Below are 18735 nucleotides of genomic sequence, written 5' to 3' on the forward strand. Positions count from 1 at the left end.
GCGCAAACCTTTTATCTATTCATGCACTTTTTCTTTCTTTCTTTTTTTTTTGGGGTGGACAAGAATATCTTTAACCTTGAGTTATTTCAAAAATTATATCCAAACAAAAATAATTTGTGAAATAACTATTTTATAAGCATCTATTTTTCTTATTCCTAACTAAACACAAGCAACAACTACTCAATTTTGCATCTTACCCAAAGAAAGACCTTGGTCTTGGTGACACACTTTTCCCCAGGGTCCTACCCACACTTTCTCCACACCTTTTAACTTGCTCCCTACTATACGGTGCTTGCGATCAAATCCAAAAAGCATCCACCTTTTGAATTTTGCTGGTAGAATGGCATCCACTTTCAAGATTTCTTAATAAGAGTAAAAGAGAACGACCATCTTTATATGTTATCGGAATTGGTTAAGAGATGGAGTCTTTTTCTCTTTTTTTTAGGGTAGAAATCAAATAGTAACTCCATATGGTGGATCCTTGTCTCTGGTTGGTGATGGTGTAGAAAGAATAGAAGCATGAGAGAGTTTGAGGTGCCAACATGCCAATTCCTATAGTAACTTCTGGGACCGTGTCATTCAGTTGTTCATCTTACAGTATTAGTGAGAACATCTCTTCCTTCCTCCTTTTGCTCTTTACTTTTTCACCAATGCATGTTGGCATGGAAAATAGATAGAAGACACAAGCTCAGAACTCAATATTATGGTGATTCAGCAACAATTTACGACGATGGCCAACCATATACTAGTAATGTTGATGATTTCTTAAGCTATAACTAAATATAAGTTTCAATTTATTTCCTCATCTAGACATTCGTCGTGTGTGTACTTGATAGTCCATTACGATTAAGATGGCTTGGCTAATTCTTGATGAGTACTTTCCATGTAATCCATTAGTTTATCACATGAGCCTCGCTAATCCGTTTAAAGGGTCTGGCTTTGATCTCATTGCTATCTAATTTTCTAGCACATATATATGCATTGGAGTGCACAAAGTATAAGTTAAAACCCAAATTTTCATTTTCATTATAACATTCAGTTTTTGCCCCTCTCACGTTTCCTTCCTCCTATGTCAATAGTGTCATAAGAGTCAATTATGTGTGATCTAGTTGATTTGATTTTATACCCATATGAAGTCCAAAGTGGCAACTTTCTGCAGCGGAGATAACCTTCACTCCACCTCTGAAAAAAAACCTAAACAAGACACAAAGCTATTGGCTAGTCCGCGTAGCTCGGTCACTTCAAGTAGGTGAGATGTCTTGGTTTAGCGTTAGCTTCAAGTGAAACATGAAACCACCACCCCAAATTGCCACAGTATATTTGAAGTAACTTACAGAACATAAACAGCCAATCTTTGTCATGAAGATTCTGATGGTGCCATATTAACCATAAGCACACTCATCATCATCCGAAGGCATGTAGGTTTACTTCATTCACCATAGACCAAACCCAGCTCAGACCTAAAGATGGATCGATGCTGAACAATCGAGTCCAATGAATACATGTTTGGTTCTAAACACAAACCTGATTTTCGCAAGAAGTCTAGTAGATGCAGCCGAACCAGGTGCAATAGATTCGAAGATGGCTCGACCAAATATAGTTCAAAATATCTCATGATTGGCCTGGTTAGCATGGATAGAGTAAGCTAAAGCCAATTCAGGCTGTTCAGCCTAGGTTATGCAAGACTTGACACCGATCCCTTCTATGGTAATTTCATCATCAAAGTAATCCCAATAAAGTCAAGAAAAGCAATCCTTGATTCCCAAAGGATTTCAGCCAAATATCTTAAGTTGCGAGGCCTCAGTCATGCATGTCGATGTCTTACAATAGGGACGCAGCAGACAATTTCTATATAGCACATGAAAAGATATACTCATTTCTTGCATCTCTCTTCTCCTTTGGAGACATAACCATGCCTTGCTCTGCCCCTGAAGACCACCCCAAACTGCCCTCCAACCACTGCAAGTATCTCCCAGCTCTCATCAGGGATGCTTGTGCTCAGTGCCATGGCTCCTGCCTCAGAACTCCCTCTTCTTTGAGCTCCGAAGATGGGAGTCCAGACGACGATCTCGATGACCAAAATGTTGAATATATTATACCCTCAAATTCCTTGTGGACTCCATTTAGTTTCATGTTTTATGTCCTTTCTTTTTCTTCGCTTCTATCTAATATAACATCAGATCTCTATGTTCCTCAGGTGATAATTTTGGAGATTCGAAATCGAGCGATGAAGGCTAAATCCAGGCCAAAAGACTTATTGTTTTCAGGGAGCTTTAGTTGGTCTGTGTCTCCAACGACAGGAAGAGTGATTGTTGCTTCAAAAGAGAAGGGAGATGGAGAAGAAAAATGTGAAGCTGATGATGGTGAAGAGAGTGAGGCTTTCTTCTCTGTGAAGAGCTGCTTTTCTCGTTGCTCCAGCGATGGTGGATCAGAGTTGAAGGACTTCAGGAGGCGATCGGTATTTGAAGAGTTCAAACACTGTGAGGGATGGCCATTTGGACTGTCACGGAGAGCTTCGATGCTACCGCCATTGCCGAGCGTTCCTCGGGACTCTTGGATGTGGCATAAGAAAAAACTAGTTACGAAGTCTTGCACCCTCAATTAAGCATCAAAGACTGGAATAAAAAAGAAGAGAGTTGGTGGCTTACTCTCATAGAAGGTGGTTGGCTAGTAATGAAAGATTAGCTACAAAGGTGTGAGCAATAATGCTGTCGGTCTATGAATCTTTTGTCACTGGTTTTTATAAATGAGAGTGTTTGATAAATTTTTATGGTGGTTTAGCATAATATTCTTGGCATTATAATCACCATTGACATGAGAAAACAGTCGAGTTTTTTTATGTTTTCTCAATAAAAATATGATCCGACAGGGGAAAGATTCTTTATAAGGTAAAGATCAGAATGTTAAATAAAGACAGTATATTCAGATTCTATTTATTTCTATAGCGAAAATCCTCTGTATTTTTCTCATAAGGGCAAGTAACTCCTCTAACAAATAGCATTGCCGTCCAGTTTTATTGTAACCTCGTTTCTTCTTTATGTATGACTAGCGGCAACGGGTGTGAACCATGCACATGAGAAGTTGGCAAGGAGCTTTTTAGATTAAGAACTTTTTAAATTTATGTAAAGATCATACATGCTGATTTTTTTTTATTTTTTTTATTTTTTTTTGCTATAGATCTCACCCCTAGTGGGGATAAATAACCGATGTGAGACTAAACACACAAGCCCGCATGGGTCCTCACATACTTCTCCCATTCAAGACTTGATGTCTTTGTCAGGCTAAGGATTCAAATCCATTCAAATCTAATTACAGGCACCACGATAGGCCTGTGGACTGCCTCCATTAACCCGTGCTGCAGTGTCTCCTAATCCATATAGGTTATGGGCCGAGTTAGCTCTAATACCATTTGTCATAACCCTACATCTCATCCAAAAAAACTAGCTAGAAGGTATTTTTTGGTTCTTAGTCTTGTATAAGTATCCATAATTTTTTCAGCGAATAACCAATATGGGACTAAACACACGCATGCACGGATCCTCACATGTCCAATCAGAAATTTGCTCATATTTTGCTTGTAATATATTAAGGATTCTTTTCTCCATGGAAACAGCTGATCAATGAGCCACACATTGGATTGTGGTTTAAAATATATATCAGCTGCCAATATTGCACCAATAACAGTTGCTGAAAAGCTGTTATTAGTTTGCATATATGACAGGGAAAAAATATTAAATTACCTTTTTCATTTCATTGAAACATTTTTTTTTTACATTTAAATTTGTTATATTAATTTTAAAAAACATTTTATCTATGAAGATTGAATACCAGACTTGCCATTGCTTTACTGGTTATGTTCTTTATTTCATGATCTAATTGCTAGTTATGGCTGTTATGACTTATTGACCGCGATTGTACTGTTGCAGAAGAACTCAAATAAAGGCTGGATCGTTTTTCTAATAATGATTTCATGGAACATCACAATATTTCATGCGCATTTTTTGCTTTTGTGTTAAGTTGGTAGTGCATAAAATTAGGTCTACATGAAGGGAATGGAAAAAAATATACTTAACAAACACATAGGGGTGGAATTGGATTTACCAACTCTGCAAGATAAATGAATGTTCCAAGATTGAGAATATGATGTTACAGTTCTGCGTGCAAGTATCTGAGTGATTCAAGGTAATAAAATCATGGAATTAGATTTTTCATCAACAAAAATTTCAAAGATCACTACATCTTACTCTCAACCTTTTTAAGGTTTATGTTCTTGGATATAAAATCTTAGTTCTTGAATAAGGTAGTTTCCGAACCGCATGCTACATCAGTTTTGGTTGGTTCAAAAGGATTGTTTCATTCTGCAACTAAAGAAACTTTAGTATGTTGCCACCAAGATGGTAGCACAGATGGAACAGAGTGTTAGCTTCCACGGGGTGGTTTAGGTTTGAAACGCGCGGGCGTCGATTAAATTCGAGGACCGATGCCCCAACACTGCCGTTAGGAGCACTATTGGTCTGCTGGTACCGAGGTGGCACTGGAATGACGTACTCACACATGGGTGATGAGCCCAATGAAGGGAGCCCATAGGTCGGAGAGGGTATGCAGAAACTTGCGGCCTGTATCACACATTCTCTGATGGAAAGGGGCCCAGTGGAGGCTGCTACGCGGGTGAAGTTCACCCCCCCCCCCCCCCCCCCCCCCATATTGAACCTTTATTGATCCTTATAGAAGTAAAATTATGTTCAAATATTTCATGAGATTTCAATTCATTCTTCAAGATGGCCTCTACTGCTGCTTGCTGTGACTGTTCTCGCAACCTAGATGAGGGCATTAAGCAGAGGATGGATGGAAGGAAAGAGGACGGGAGGAAAGCATTCTACATGTATCTATGAATCAACCTGTTGAAATTTTATAATGAATCTATATAGTTACAAAGCCCAAAGGTTTCAATAATGGTAGAGTTGCATTTTTGCAATCAGCTATCGCCCTCCCAACACATCTTGGGAGTGTGACAAATTATAATTAATCTGAAGTAGTTGCAGACCAAAGATAATGTTCTCCACTGTGATTGGTGGTACAAAAATTTTGCCAAATATTTCGTGAAGGCGTGCCTAAGATCTTCTGAACGCTAAATAGATTGCTCTCTCAAACATCTCCCAGCTTGTAGAACTTCAGAGGACTTTCTTAACATCAAAAAATCCAGGTCGCTCCCCATTTGCTACAGCAACATCCTCAGGAGACGCAACAGCAACCACAACCCCATTATTCTTGACAGCTTCAACTGCATCAGCAAACTCCTTGAAATCCTTCAAACTGTACATAAATGGGAAGAAGAATAGTCAATGCAGAGCATTTAAAGAAACAGAATAATGAAGACTGGTTCACTAGGGAGGACAAATTTATCTCAAGATAACAAGTTAACAACCTTTAATTGGTTCATACCTGCCACAACTATACTTCTTCCTAAAAGCCAGATAAAATAAAGCTGCAGATCTTACCTGGTTGACAAAATCTCTTCCCGTCTTCTTTCACGTTCCTCATCTGTTATACCCCGTAGGTATCGCAGTAGACTGACATGGAAATATGGTCAGTGCTAAATGTTGTCAATTTGCTAATTGCGAATAAAAGCACAAACAACCAGCAGCCAATAAGTATCCAACACTGGATCCACACAATTAAAACAAGAATAAAAGGTGCATGTCTATGGAGTTTAACATGTTTTCTGTAAATCCTTTTATATTATAATCGCATAGGAAGATAAATAATCTTACAGGAATATTTATCCTTGTTTTGATTGTCCCCAGTAGGCTCTAAAAAGGTAATTAGCAAGCTTCAATTATGTACTTACTGGGAACTCTTACCCAAAAAAAAGTATAGTTGCTGGGAACCAATAATGGCACCAATAAAGATTAAAAAAATTACTAACAAGGATAAGAAAGTACTAGCACATGTGGGCAGAGACTATATATCTCATATGCCTCTAACTGATGCAGGACCATGGCTTTTCATGAACAACCATTCCTTTAACTACTTAGAGCATGTTTGTTTTTGCATGGAAAATTGTGTGAAAAGTCTGTGTTCATCAGAAAACTAGCAAATTTAGAAAAGTTTATTATTATGTTTCAGGAATTTTTTTGTATTGAAAAAAAAAAAAATCTTTTCCTTTTCAACAGATTTCATTGCAACCAAGCATACCCTAAATCTACTGGCCCTTGAATAATTATCTTATAATGAATTCCAGAACTAGTGTTACAATGGTTAAAATCACTAATTTTGGCACGATGAGTTCGAAAAATGTCATGTCATGAAGATAAGGGAGAGCTTAGGCAATCAATGACATTATATTCGGATTCAAGGCAAAAGAATGATCATTTGCAATCTTCTTACTCGAGATATTCATAGACAATTTTCAGAGTTGTATGTTCCATTTATATGGAAAATCATAAAAAAACAGAATGCCTGATGAGAGACTATTCTGCTGGGATGAAGAAAATGCATGTCCCTATGTATTCATGGTGCTACATTATAAGTGAACAATGATATGTCCATGGACTACCTAGAGAGGGATGGCAACATGAAATTGCTAGAGGGACAGCTTTGAGCCTGTCTTAATTTTAATTGCTAACGTCCAATAGGAAGATCCTTGATGGGTTTTTAGCTTGCAAAGACAAACTCATCAGTTGATGGGACTTGTAGTAGTTCTTAATTTTCGAATTGTAGAAGTTTTTCTTCTGATAGGAAGCAGATGAGAGGATTTGGGTTTGGAAGGTGGTGACGAAGCTCTGCCAAAGTACTTGAAATAGAAGCAGGCGCAGGAGCGTAACCAATTAACATTAGTGCAATTAAGCAAGAACAAATATACATAGTGAACAGGATGGAGCTACAGTTGGCATGACGAAGCTGCTTTGGCTTCACTGCATAGAAGGACAAGAGAAGGATGAGGCTGCCTTAAAAAATGACCAAAAGCATGATGAATTTAAGTGTCGATAAGCCCGAGTTCTTTAGGGTACTCAGAAAGCATTGAAACTAGAGGAAATAGGATCTTCTCGGTCCTTCCATGTCGCCTACTCAAGTTTGATTTTTTCTCTATACCATATCCCCTATGCGATGAGAAAAGGCTTGGATGATAACAACAGTAAAGATAACCAGGTGGAAATAATATTGTTATAACGGAAGCCTTATTGCATGGAGCAAAGAATGTTTGATATTGTGTGCATATAATAACTTGAGCAAGCAAAGATGTAGATGTTAGTTAATACAAGGTATGTCTGGGAAGATATCAGAAATGGGTACATTGGAGAATAGATGGAAGTAGCATTAATAAAGGATAAATCAAGGAAAGTTGTATGAAATGGTCTCAAGATGGAATATATGCTAGTGATGGTCCCAACATGCAGGGAACCTCAATTTCAGGTTAACGTCAAAAACAGAAAAGGGAAAGCCCAAAGACGACTCCAATATAATTAGTGAAAAGGCTTTTGGAAACCCTTTCTGTCATCAAGAATTAAACCTTGGCAGAAAACAATGGTGAGGTGGGATCCATATTTACAAACAAAAATAAATGGAACACGCTTTGTTGCTAGGCTAATGTTTTAATTTCTATTATTTGAATATGGCATTGGATAGAAATCAAAAGGAAAGGTAAAGATCAACCCAACCTTAACAGGAGGACTGCAGATCTGTGCTTAGATGACGATCTCTCGCTTCCTATCCCATGTAGATTAGTAATTAATAAAACATTATCATGCTTCAATCGCTCAAATGCACACCAGATTCTAGACATTATTTAAATGCCATAGTTGCAATGGTCCCATAAAATATTTATGTCTCTGATCACCGGTCTGTAAAACTTACAATTTCAAATGCTAAGGCAAAGCATATCCAAATTCTACTTAAACATGATTAAAATAGTAGATGAATCAGGCATTATGATTCAGTTTTCATGATGCTTCTAGTAGAGAAAATCATTTATTCAAATCCAAGAAAATATGCAAAAGAGAAATCTTTAGGATCTAGAAGTGGAGTACATCAATTTATATGGGAAATCAGAAGTGGAATTTATACCTGCTGTAACCTTTTGCATTTGGAAGCCGGTATGGATCAACATATCCAATAGCACCAATAATGGCTTTTGTAAGAGTATCATCATCTAGCTCAATTTCTCGGAGAAAGCTGGGTGTCCCATCATATACATCTAGTGTTTTCAATAAATTTGGATCGCGATATGATAAATAGGAGAATACCCCTGCCATCGAAACCCAACTATGAGGAATGAAATACATGATATCCATGACAAGAGTCGATGGTTATCAGAAACAAATCAAGAAATGCATGGATATGATGTGATATGAACCTGAATGAGTATCAAAATCACAGAAGCCTCCATATGCACCACCGCTCACTCGGATGTGGTCCCATAACCATGTGTTACGGATGTGTTTGGAAATGACATATGCACTTCCACTAAGCTGATATCCTGTTTCATATATGTTAGCAGCTTTTCCCACATAGTTAACCTGCAAAAGTAATGGAAAAAGATGATAAATATCATGAAAAAAAATTTATATAGCGGAACATTAAGTGGTACTGCTAAAATAAATGACTGCACCTGGGTAGGAATGACAATGGCTTCATTTCCTGAAGAAAGTTGGGCATGCCAGGAACCAGTCTCAGAGAATGGATCACTTGGGAGTGAATCAAGAAACTTGGCCAGAAAATTTGTAGAGTTTGTGATATTTTTTCCATCAGCTGTCATGTTCACCAAACAACCTTTTCTTGAGAGCAGGGATTTACGTATTCCCTCAAGTGAAGAAGCAATCTCATCCCAATCTTGATCAACTTTCTTTTCCAGGTCTCGTAAGAACTCCAAATAACTACCAAAAAAATTATTGAACTTTTAGGAACTACTCATGCTAAGCTTGTTAACTTAATTGACAGATCGCTAGAGTATATGTTCCCCAGAAAAGAATGTAATGCAAATAACAGCCAAATATTATTAACTATAACAACTAAAGCACATGGAAGTTTCATAACTCATGCAACTCTGACATTGAATAGTAGAGGTGTCATTTTGTACAACATTTTGCAATGATATAGTCATAAGTCTTAACATATACCATAACAACCGGGGATTATTTCACCTTTTTGAGTTCAACAAAGAATTAGAAGACACTTCAATTAAAATGGTAAAGAAATATATTCTAGAAAATAATGATGCAAAAGAAAATAAGTTAAGTTGGATTTGATTTTATTTTTGGATCCTTCATTTAGGTAAGTCTTAGAGTTGGTCTCAGAGTCCTATTCTAAGTAGGATCGATATACCAAGTTCCCCTTTTAAGCATATATTGGATGGCTAAGTCATGAAATCATTAGGATTTGTTTCCTTACTGTTTTATGCAAGCTTCGTCGTATGGGTCGGTATCGTACCATACTAGGTGCTCGTACCATACTGACACTCAGTTTGCCTCGCCGTCTCATACTATACGGCATGCTGACACTGTGATAGAATGGTATTGGTACGAGGTCCCATACTCACAAGGCAAACGTTGGTTTTATGTGTATATTTAAGGTTCTGTGAGAATCTTAATTTTGCATTCAGGAAAGACTCTGTCTAAATGGCATCCTAGATTCCTAGTAAATCAAGACAAGAAAATGTTATAAAGGGCACTATGACTGGCAACTAGAAGACACTATATCATAGTTTTCTCTGCTCCATTTTTTCTGTTCTAATTATTTCCATCTTTCTCTCCTAGTTTACTAGAGATGGTAGCCAAATTCTGAGTAGAAGTCAAATAGTAGTAAAGAAAAGAGAATGTATGAGTTTTAGAGGAAAATGTATCATTTTAGTTTTGCATATGTTATCAATACGAAGTTGTCCACTTAAAAATATTCATGCAATCTTTGTTTAAATGCTCAATTAGACAAATAAAAACATGGATTGAATACGTCAAAACAAAAGCAGGCTGCAAATACAGGAAACCAGTCCTAAACGTTTAAGTGAAATAGCAAGAAAGCAGACCTAATGCCACGCATCTGCTCAGCAATCCATCCTGCCACATTTAACTTAGCATCCATTCTAGCAGCTGCAATTCCATGACCACTGCCTCTTAGTTGGCTCTGCATACAGATATCCATTAGATTATCATGATGCTGAATAAGCATTTTCGCATGCAGAGATTCATGAAATAGGTACCTCCATTCTTGCTTTGTTTTGACATACAAGTTGCTTAAAGCGCTGCTGTTCAGTAAACTGAACTTCCTGAAGAATGCAATTCATCTGGAGACAACTAAAAATGTCAGCCCCTTTTGAAGATGCAAGGCATGGACTGCAGATTAGTTTATCAGAACTCATCACAGCTTTAATTAGTATGTGTTCGGAAAAGAGTACTTTTTAATAACACTAACTAAAATTTAGTATGAGCGGATTATTCCCTAGCAGAAAGTTGATATGCAACAAACTCTTGCACACAAGTTAGAGTAACTGTGATAGGAGGTTCAATTCAAATTGTATATAGCTTTCATGGCTTGTTTGCACTTAATCACACATGAGAAGCTCAAACATAGTTTAAGGGACAACTTGTTTTTGCTATTGTCAGATCTAAAGGAATGTTAGTGTCTTAAAAGAGTCCGACTAAGGCCCTGTTTGGAGGGGCTGTTGGCAGTAGAGCTTTTGGAAGTAGAGCTTCTATAAAAAGTTGTTTGCTGTTTGGTAACTAAATTTACAAGATGTTGTGGTACTTTAACATGTGTTTGGTAAACAAATTAAGAAAGTACTTTTGGTATGACAAAATGACCACAAAGGACAATATTATACAACATAGGATAATAAAATATAATATGTATTAATACATAAATATATGCTATAGTATAATATTACTGTAATGTAATATAATATTATGATAATATAGTACTATAACATTGTATACTATAGTATAATAATTTAATATAATAATAAATTAATTAACATAACATATCAATGTATTATGATATAATGTAATATAATATTATATTTATAGTATAATATAATAATAAAGGTATAAAATATTATAATTATTAGCGTAAATTAATTTTTCATAATATAACATAATATTAAATTATTTAACATAACATATTAATGTATTATGATATAATGTAATATAATATTATATTTATAGTATAATACAATAATAAAGGTATAAAATATTATAATTATTAGTGTAAATTAATTTTTTAGGATTATAAAGAGATATTTTGTGTAATTGTTATATTTTATCACGGGTATTTTGGTCAAAAAACAGTTTTCTGACGGGGCTTAAAAGTGCTTTTTCGAAAAGTTCCAAAATGGAGCTTCTTCTAAAAAGCTGTTTTTAGTTTTATGGAAAAGCTAAAACAACTCTCCGAAATTTTTACCAAACACCCTTTTTTATCGAAAAGTACTTTTGGAAGGCCATAAAGTGCTTTTTGGCCCTCCAAAAGCTCCCCCAAACGGGGCCTAAGTTGGATGCTTCAAAGACTTGATATAACAGATGAAAGAATGAGAAATCCATTATAAAAGTTGAAAGGACTGAACAGTGGCTCCTATTGAAGATTCATTCCTCATGGAACAAATGACGACGACTAAAATTTGGAGACAGCCAAATGATGAAGACTAAAAGTGGCTTGCAGTTACAGATATGGTAAACAAAGAAATCTAAAAGAAAACTCTATAAACATCCTAAGCAGAATGATTTTTATGAACTATACCAAGAATATCAATTTATATCAATGCAAAATTAGAACCATAGAGCTAAAGGTAATGATAATACCAGGTTAAATAGGTCCTCAACCCGTCCTGCCATGGCTTTTCCACGAACAATAATACGGGTACATGGATCAACCTTTCCCCTTACAGAAGATGTGAAGGGATAAACTGAAATTCCTCCTGTCTTTCTTCCAATTAATTGATTAAGCTGCACGAAATCCATGTCTTTTGTACCCATCTCTAGCAATGATTGGCTGATAAAAAACCCCTAGGTGTTAGCTCAAGTTCTGAAGTACTAAATTTCAACTGTGTAAATATTTACACATGCATAAACTCAGTGCAATGACGAAGCAAAATAGTTCTGCTCACCAGAACAATGGCACCAATTGAAGATGTTCTTTCTTCAATAAACTCATATCAAATACAATTTCTGCATAGACAACATCATTGGTGAAGAGGTCATGCTGCAAAACTTTTACTCCATTGATTTCTCCAATCTGCAATCCAGAAGCACATGCTATTAATAACCTTCCAACCATGTTTAAAACTCAAATCACATGAAAGCATCAAAAATCAGAAACTGAACTGAAAGAGAAGCTTTTAAAGGGTATAAGTTATGTTGGCAATGCATCAGAAAGCAGTTACAAAACAATATTGAGATCAATAAACCTATATGCTAGGAATAAAGACGAGGACAAGCCATCATGCAATGAGCGAGACAAGGTTGGCAGGGATGGGATGGAAAGTGTACATAGGAAGTGGGCGGATGAGTGTGTGCATGATGTATGTTAGAAGTCACATACGTGCAATTTGTTATAGAAAAGGATGAAAAGTATTACTTCTGTGGGGACATGTATAGGTTTTCTTGGGATATCTTGTAATGAGAGGCTAGGAACGGATCTTAAAGCTTCAGGTGGATCTGGTGTTTCTTGCTTTAAGCGGAGCTCCTGCGTGGCACGTGCTAGCTCAGCAAGATCCTCTTCTGTCATACCAGCTCTAACTTTTTCCAGTATTTCTTTCTCAACTGTTTCATCATGAGAAGCTTTATCTGGATCAGGCTGCATAAAAAGGATGTCAGTTATCTTAAAAAACTGACTAAATGTTATCCCAAGAATATAAGGATATCACTGCTCTTTAAAAATAAATGAAATGTTATTCTAAACTAATATTCTTAAGCTAAAGAGATGTAGACACACCTGCAATTCAACTGTGACACGATGAGGGTTGTTTAAGATAAATTTCTCTATAAGTGGGGAAAAAACAGCTTTGGATCCTTCTTCAGCTATACGTGCTTTTAGAGATTGCAAACGTTTCTCATATCTTAGGGGCTCAAATGGATCCATATCATATATCCATTTACCCTGCAAGACATGGACATCTATGAGTTAGTCTCAACCGGGCAAAAGATCAACAGTGTGACTTCCTTAAACTAGGAAGAGATACAGAATCCCATACAATGGAGCGAAGCATCAGAGATAAGCCTCGGGGGAAGGAACCCGTGTTATTCTCCCTAAGTGAGAACTCAATTGTGTTCATCGATGCCTCTACAGCTTCAGGAGCAAAACCTTCCTCTGCTAATTTTTTAAGAGTGTCCGCAACCAATTCTTCAACCTTTTGAATGTCGCTATCAGAGACACCTTTCAGTCCAACACTAAACTGGGGTTGAAGGAGTTCATCTTCAATTCCACCACCAACAATGGCATCTCCTAAGCCACTTTCCAGCAGAATTCTTCTCAGTGGAGAAGCTGGTGTTCCAAGCAAAAGATGATCCAAGAAACCAAGTGCAAGCTCAGTTTCTAAGCCCAAGGGCTCTTCAGATAGCAGCCAATTAAGGCAAACCATGTGTTTCTTTTTCAAATCCTCGCCTTCACCAGCAGGATATTTCTCAATGATCCTTTTTGGTGCGCTGAACAACTTTTGTGGCTGAACCTTTGATTCATTAGAGGCAGAACTTGCTTCAAACTGATCAAGATACCCTGCAAGACAGATATCATTACAAATTAACTAACTCAAGAACTGATCCAGTGCTCGGAATTAAGTTGTACTCGAGACATGATATTATTAAACAGTTAAATACTAACTTCTAGAGAGATCTCAATCATTATTTGACCCTCAGACAGCCACTTATTTGAGCTGATAAGTAGAACATCATTGTTTCTATACTCTTAATAGCTCAAGAATGTCCACTTGGTTTATGGCTCTTTAACAAGTAGAATAATGTAAATGTCGCACCATGCAAGGGTAAAGTTCTAAAGCATGAAAGACACGATGATTGTAAGGGAATCTAGGAAACATAGCCTCCAAGCCATCACATTATTTTGGACAGTTAATCAGTTGAAAGGAAATAACTAGAGACAAACATCTACTAGAATATAACCACTACCGAAGACTCTGCTTGTGAATAATGTACATGCTTATTCACATGTTGAACTGCCAATATCTCATTGGATGAATTTCTGTGCTACTAACTTAGTGTTCTAAGCTCAAAGGGAAATTTCATTAATGTTCTAATATGAAGGTCTACGACGTCCATCATGTCGTAGGCCTTATCTACATCCAGGTCATTGAGATCAGTGTTACCTGGACATGGGGCATGGGTGTCAACTGTCCACGTGTCCTTAAGTATCCAACATGAAAAGTTCAAAAAATGGACAAGAGGACACGGTATATGCACATCACACACATAAAAAAATTATTTGGGTTTGAAAGCATTTAGATTGCCAACAAATTAATAGTTTTAAGCTATAACATCATTTAGGCCCATCAACTACGTATCTTAGTTAATCAACTGCATGGCTTAGTAGTGGGCCCCACCACTGAGAAAAGTTGGGCTGTCTTGGCTTTGCCCATCAGATGCAATGTCTCTTTCTCCTCTCTAAACCCACTGCCTCTCTTCTCTATCTCTCCTTTCTAATCTCTAATCCCCAACTCCCCATGAAACCCCTAGCTAACTAGAGAGGTGAAATGGATGTGGCTTTGGATGTGGCTTTCTGGATAGATGATTTGCATTCCCTGCACTTTGAGAAGGGATACGAGAATAGATCCATGAAGAAGCCTTAAAGCCAGTGATGGAGAAGAAACAGGTATACAGTGCCCTCCTCCAGAAACAGGTATACAGTGCCCTCCTCCCTCCCTGCTTCTCCCCCCCTTCTCTCTCTATGTCATATCTATGCCTATCTCTCATTTTTTTTCCCTTCTTTGGCTAGAGTAAAATAAATACCCGTGTCACCGGCATGGCCAAGGTCAACACATGGTGAAGAATCCCCCCTTTTTTTTGTGGTAAAAATGGCATTTCATATAGCTCTTAAATGAGTACAGCCAGCCAAATCAGAAGAAAGAAAATGAAACAAAGAAGCAAGAATCTCAGCGGTCGTAGTCCAGATGAAGTCTCCAGAATGCCTAGCTATGAAGGAGGCAACCCAATCTCCAGCTCTGTTTGCCTCCCGAAAAACATGAACAGCCTGGAAAGACTCTATCTCCCTGACTAGTCTGCAAGTCTCACTGATCAATGGATGAGCGTCCCCGTAACGGTCCACACCCCGTATCCAGTCAATCACCATGGAGGAATTCCCCTCGAGGTGGACACGATCTACTCCAAGAACCCTCCTCGCAAAGGAGATGCCCTCCCAAGCGGCCCGAAGCTCCACCTCAATGGCGGTCTGGCCGAGGGTACGCTGACCCCCAGCCGCAATCAACCTACCATGATGGTCTCTGATCACAAAAACCACTCCTCCATATACTCCATCTGCCGACAAGCCGCCATCGAAATTGACTTTGAGATGACCAAGGGGTGGGGGTACCCATGAAAATAGGGCAAACCTGGGCACTGTGAAAGCGGAATGTGTTAAAAGTATGCCCTAGAAGCCAATGTGACTGACGCGTATTTGTAATCTGGGGCATAAATTTGTAATTTGACTCTTATTAATAAATCATATTGGGCAATTTGTTTTTCATTCATGTTTGTATGTGTCCATGAATCGTCCAAGAAATTAATAGATGATGACACATATTCTCAAGGAGTTGAGAATTTGAGGCATGTGTCATTAGGTATTAATTTCTAAATGCTCATGATCGATGGATCCATCACGAGGGACGGTGATCGATCCTATGAGATTAGTGCACAGATCATTTAGTCAGATGGATGAGTCTCGAATCTACAGTGTAGAGACATTGGAGTGATTGTGCAAGTACTTGTTAGAGAACAAGTGTACTGAGCGTGACCAAAGAAAGTAGTCACATGGATGTCTATCCACTCGTCAGTGACTACTTATGCTGCAATTGTATGACTGGTCCTCTGACCTGCGATGCCTCAGCTATTTACTGTGAGGTTACTGTAGTTTGACGAGCATGTAAACTTGGGCCCTAGCCATTCGGATCCTTATGGTGCGGATTGGCTGCAGTAGGTTCATTTTGGAATAGGGTTGCATCTAGATGGGATCTATCGACCTTGATAGATTAGGAGTGATCCTATATGATTTATGAGACTGAGTTCGATAAATTCCTGGCCAGGTATTTTGGAAAAAAAGTTTTCCATATCTCGAACTGAAAGTCATATAAATTAGACATATGACAGACGATGGAATTTGACGAGTTATCCATAACCTCCGCCACATCGGGATCCATGATAGAGGGACTGTATCATACGCTAACTGCACCTAGAGGTTCAGACATACCATTCTGCTGGGTTGCCACCACATACTGCTAGGTGTCACTAGTGGATTGTGAGACTCGAAGGCATTCACTTGGTGATCAGTGAACCCTGAGAGTAGAACTGAAATTGTTTCAGTCCACTGAAAAGAGTTTCAGTGATATTGAGATAGAGATCTCAATATGTCTCACTACCAGACAGAATAGAACCTACGGAATCACACACATAGAGGATTTGATTAGTCAGACTATCATAGTTGCGATTTGGAATCACAATTAATGTCAATTATCAATATAATTGATGATTGAATTAACCCACTAAGTGTTAGTGAGTTAATGAAAGAAAAATTAAGGAAAAATTGATTACAATTTGATTGCAATTGGGTTGATAGTGTTGTCGGCGCCCCGCACCGGAACCCACTCACACCAGCGCCGCCACCGACGTCGGACAAGCAAGAGAGATACAAACGGATAAGCACTCTCTCGCTCCCTCGACTCCGGACTCAAGGATCACCTCTTCGCTCCGCCTACGAAGGGCAAAAGATTACCCCGTGGTATCAGTAGGATAAAACACTTGAGCACCGCAACGGATTATCAAAGATCAAAGGAAGAAGAAGGAAGAAAATAGCAAAGCAAACACAAAAATGTAACGAGGTTCGGCTACAAATAGCCTACGTCCTCCACCGCTCCAAATCTCAATAAGGATGAACTGATTACAGAGATAGCACACACCCGAACGATCACAAGCGATCGATCTACAAGAGATTCACACAGAATTTCCTTTGCACAAGAAGTAGGATCCCAATCCTCTTCTTCTCTAGAACCCTAGCCTCACAAACAAGAGTCTCTCTCAAATATACGGCCAATAACCTTACCCTAGGGCTCTCATGAGTCCTATATATAGTCTCAAGACCTTCAGATGATCATAGCCGTCGAAACGCCACCAAAAACACCAAAAGAAAATCGTCCGTACGATTTTTCGCGAGCCCGAGTCGACTCGGCTGAAGTCCGAGTCGACTCTGGCACGTCTGAACAACTTCCAGTTTAACTGGCACGATCTCGAGTCGACTCCACTGTATCTCGAGTCGACTCGACGATGCTCCGAGTCGACTCGACTGTAGTTCGAGTCGACTCTGACAGTCCAGACAGAAACATGGTTTTTGCGGCTTTCTCCTCTCGGGTCGACTCGACAGACCTCGAGTCGACTCGACTGTTCCCGAGTCGACTCGACTGAAGCTCGAGTCGACTCCGACAGTCCGCCAGACAGAAAACTATGCAGAATTGATTTTCCTTCAATTCTCTTCATCACCAAAGGTCTCCACATACCCCAACAATCTCCCACTTGGAGACCTTGGGTATATCCTCTTGTTACTTGGCTCTCCTCTGTGCTCCCACTGAAACTAAATCATCCTAGTGAAATAGGTACGATGCCTCCTCAACGTCTTCAAGCATGAAGACCAGCAGAAGCTGAACAACTCCTCAGCTTCTCCACCGTGACGACCTTCGTCAACATATCTGCAGGATTCTGACTTGTATGAATCTTCTCCAACTTGACGAGTCCCTGCTCGAGCAATGACCTCACGAAGTGGTACCGTATGTCAATATGCTTCGTCCTTGAATGGAAAGCTGAATTCTTTGCCAGATGAATTGCACTTTGACTATCTGAATATAACATGCAATCCTTCTGTTCCTTCCCAAGCTCCTTCATCAAGACTTGAAGCCATATTAGTTCCTTGCACGCCTCTGTGGCTGCCACATACTCCGCCTCCGTAGTCGACAATGCAACAACTGGTTGCAACCTGGAAATCCAACTGACGGCTCCACTGCCCAAGGTGAACAAGTACCCTGTCGTGCTTCTCCTGCCGTCCAAGTCCCCTGCCATGTCTGAGTCCACATAGCCCTGTAACCGGATCTCAGAACCTCCATAGCACAATGACATGTGCTCAGTGCCTTTCAGATACCTCAGTATCCATTTGACTGCGCGCCAATGCTCCAAGCCTGGGCAGCTCATGAAGCGACTCACAACTCCCACTGCTTGAGCAATGTCTGGTCTCGTACACACCATAGCGTACATCAAGCTCCCCACTGCCGATGCATACGGGATTTTTGACATATTGAGCTCCTCCACCCGCGTCTTCGGACTTTGCCCTTTTGAGAGCTTAAAATGGGCACCCAGCGGTGTGCCAACAGGTTTGGCACCCTCCATGCAGAATCTCCTGAGTACTCGGCTGATGTACTCCGCCTGAGATAGTCTGAGGATATGTTTAGACCTATCTCTACTGATCCGCATCCCAAGGATCTGTTTTGTTGCTCCTAGATCCTTCATTGCAAATTTTCTTGACAGCTTCAGCTTCAATTTTGCAATCTCA

General features: G+C 38.9%; 2 protein-coding genes across 8 annotated transcripts in view; one reads left to right on the forward strand and one right to left on the reverse strand.

The window, feature by feature from the left end:
- The first annotated feature begins 1861 nt into the window (after positions 1 to 1861).
- LOC103712496 (uncharacterized) lies at positions 1862 to 2764 on the forward strand. Its single transcript, XM_008799028.5, has 2 exons — positions 1862 to 2083; positions 2198 to 2764. The coding sequence occupies exons 1-2, from the start codon at positions 1913 to 1915 to the stop codon at positions 2603 to 2605; spliced, it is 579 nt and encodes a 192-aa protein (XP_008797250.5). The 5' UTR covers positions 1862 to 1912; the 3' UTR covers positions 2606 to 2764.
- A 2123-nt stretch (positions 2765 to 4887) lies between these two features.
- Positions 4888 to 18735, reverse strand: part of LOC103712534 (presequence protease 1, chloroplastic/mitochondrial-like) — a 65873-nt gene continuing 52025 nt past the window's right edge. For all 7 annotated transcript variants that reach the window (XM_089927560.1, XM_089927561.1, XM_089927562.1 and 4 more), the window contains 12 exons: positions 13175 to 13695; positions 12916 to 13080; positions 12559 to 12777; positions 12089 to 12216; positions 11784 to 11973; positions 10193 to 10276; positions 10019 to 10116; positions 8609 to 8873; positions 8354 to 8516; positions 8065 to 8245; positions 5499 to 5570; positions 4888 to 5313 (listed from right to left, as the gene is read on the reverse strand). In XM_089927560.1, the coding sequence (XP_089783686.1) occupies positions 5172 to 5313; positions 5499 to 5570; positions 8065 to 8245; positions 8354 to 8516; positions 8609 to 8873; positions 10019 to 10116; positions 10193 to 10276; positions 11784 to 11973; positions 12089 to 12216; positions 12559 to 12777; positions 12916 to 13080; positions 13175 to 13695 (2228 nt within the window). In that variant the 3' untranslated portion in view covers positions 4888 to 5171. The remainder of the gene's footprint in view (positions 5314 to 5498; positions 5571 to 8064; positions 8246 to 8353; positions 8517 to 8608; positions 8874 to 10018; positions 10117 to 10192; positions 10277 to 11783; positions 11974 to 12088; positions 12217 to 12558; positions 12778 to 12915; positions 13081 to 13174; positions 13696 to 18735) is intronic.

This window comes from Phoenix dactylifera, chromosome 15, assembly GCF_051530095.1.
Source record: "Phoenix dactylifera cultivar Ajwa chromosome 15, Ajwa_hap1_PhDact_Kaust_v1.1, whole genome shotgun sequence".
Lineage (NCBI taxonomy): Eukaryota > Viridiplantae > Streptophyta > Magnoliopsida > Arecales > Arecaceae > Phoenix > Phoenix dactylifera.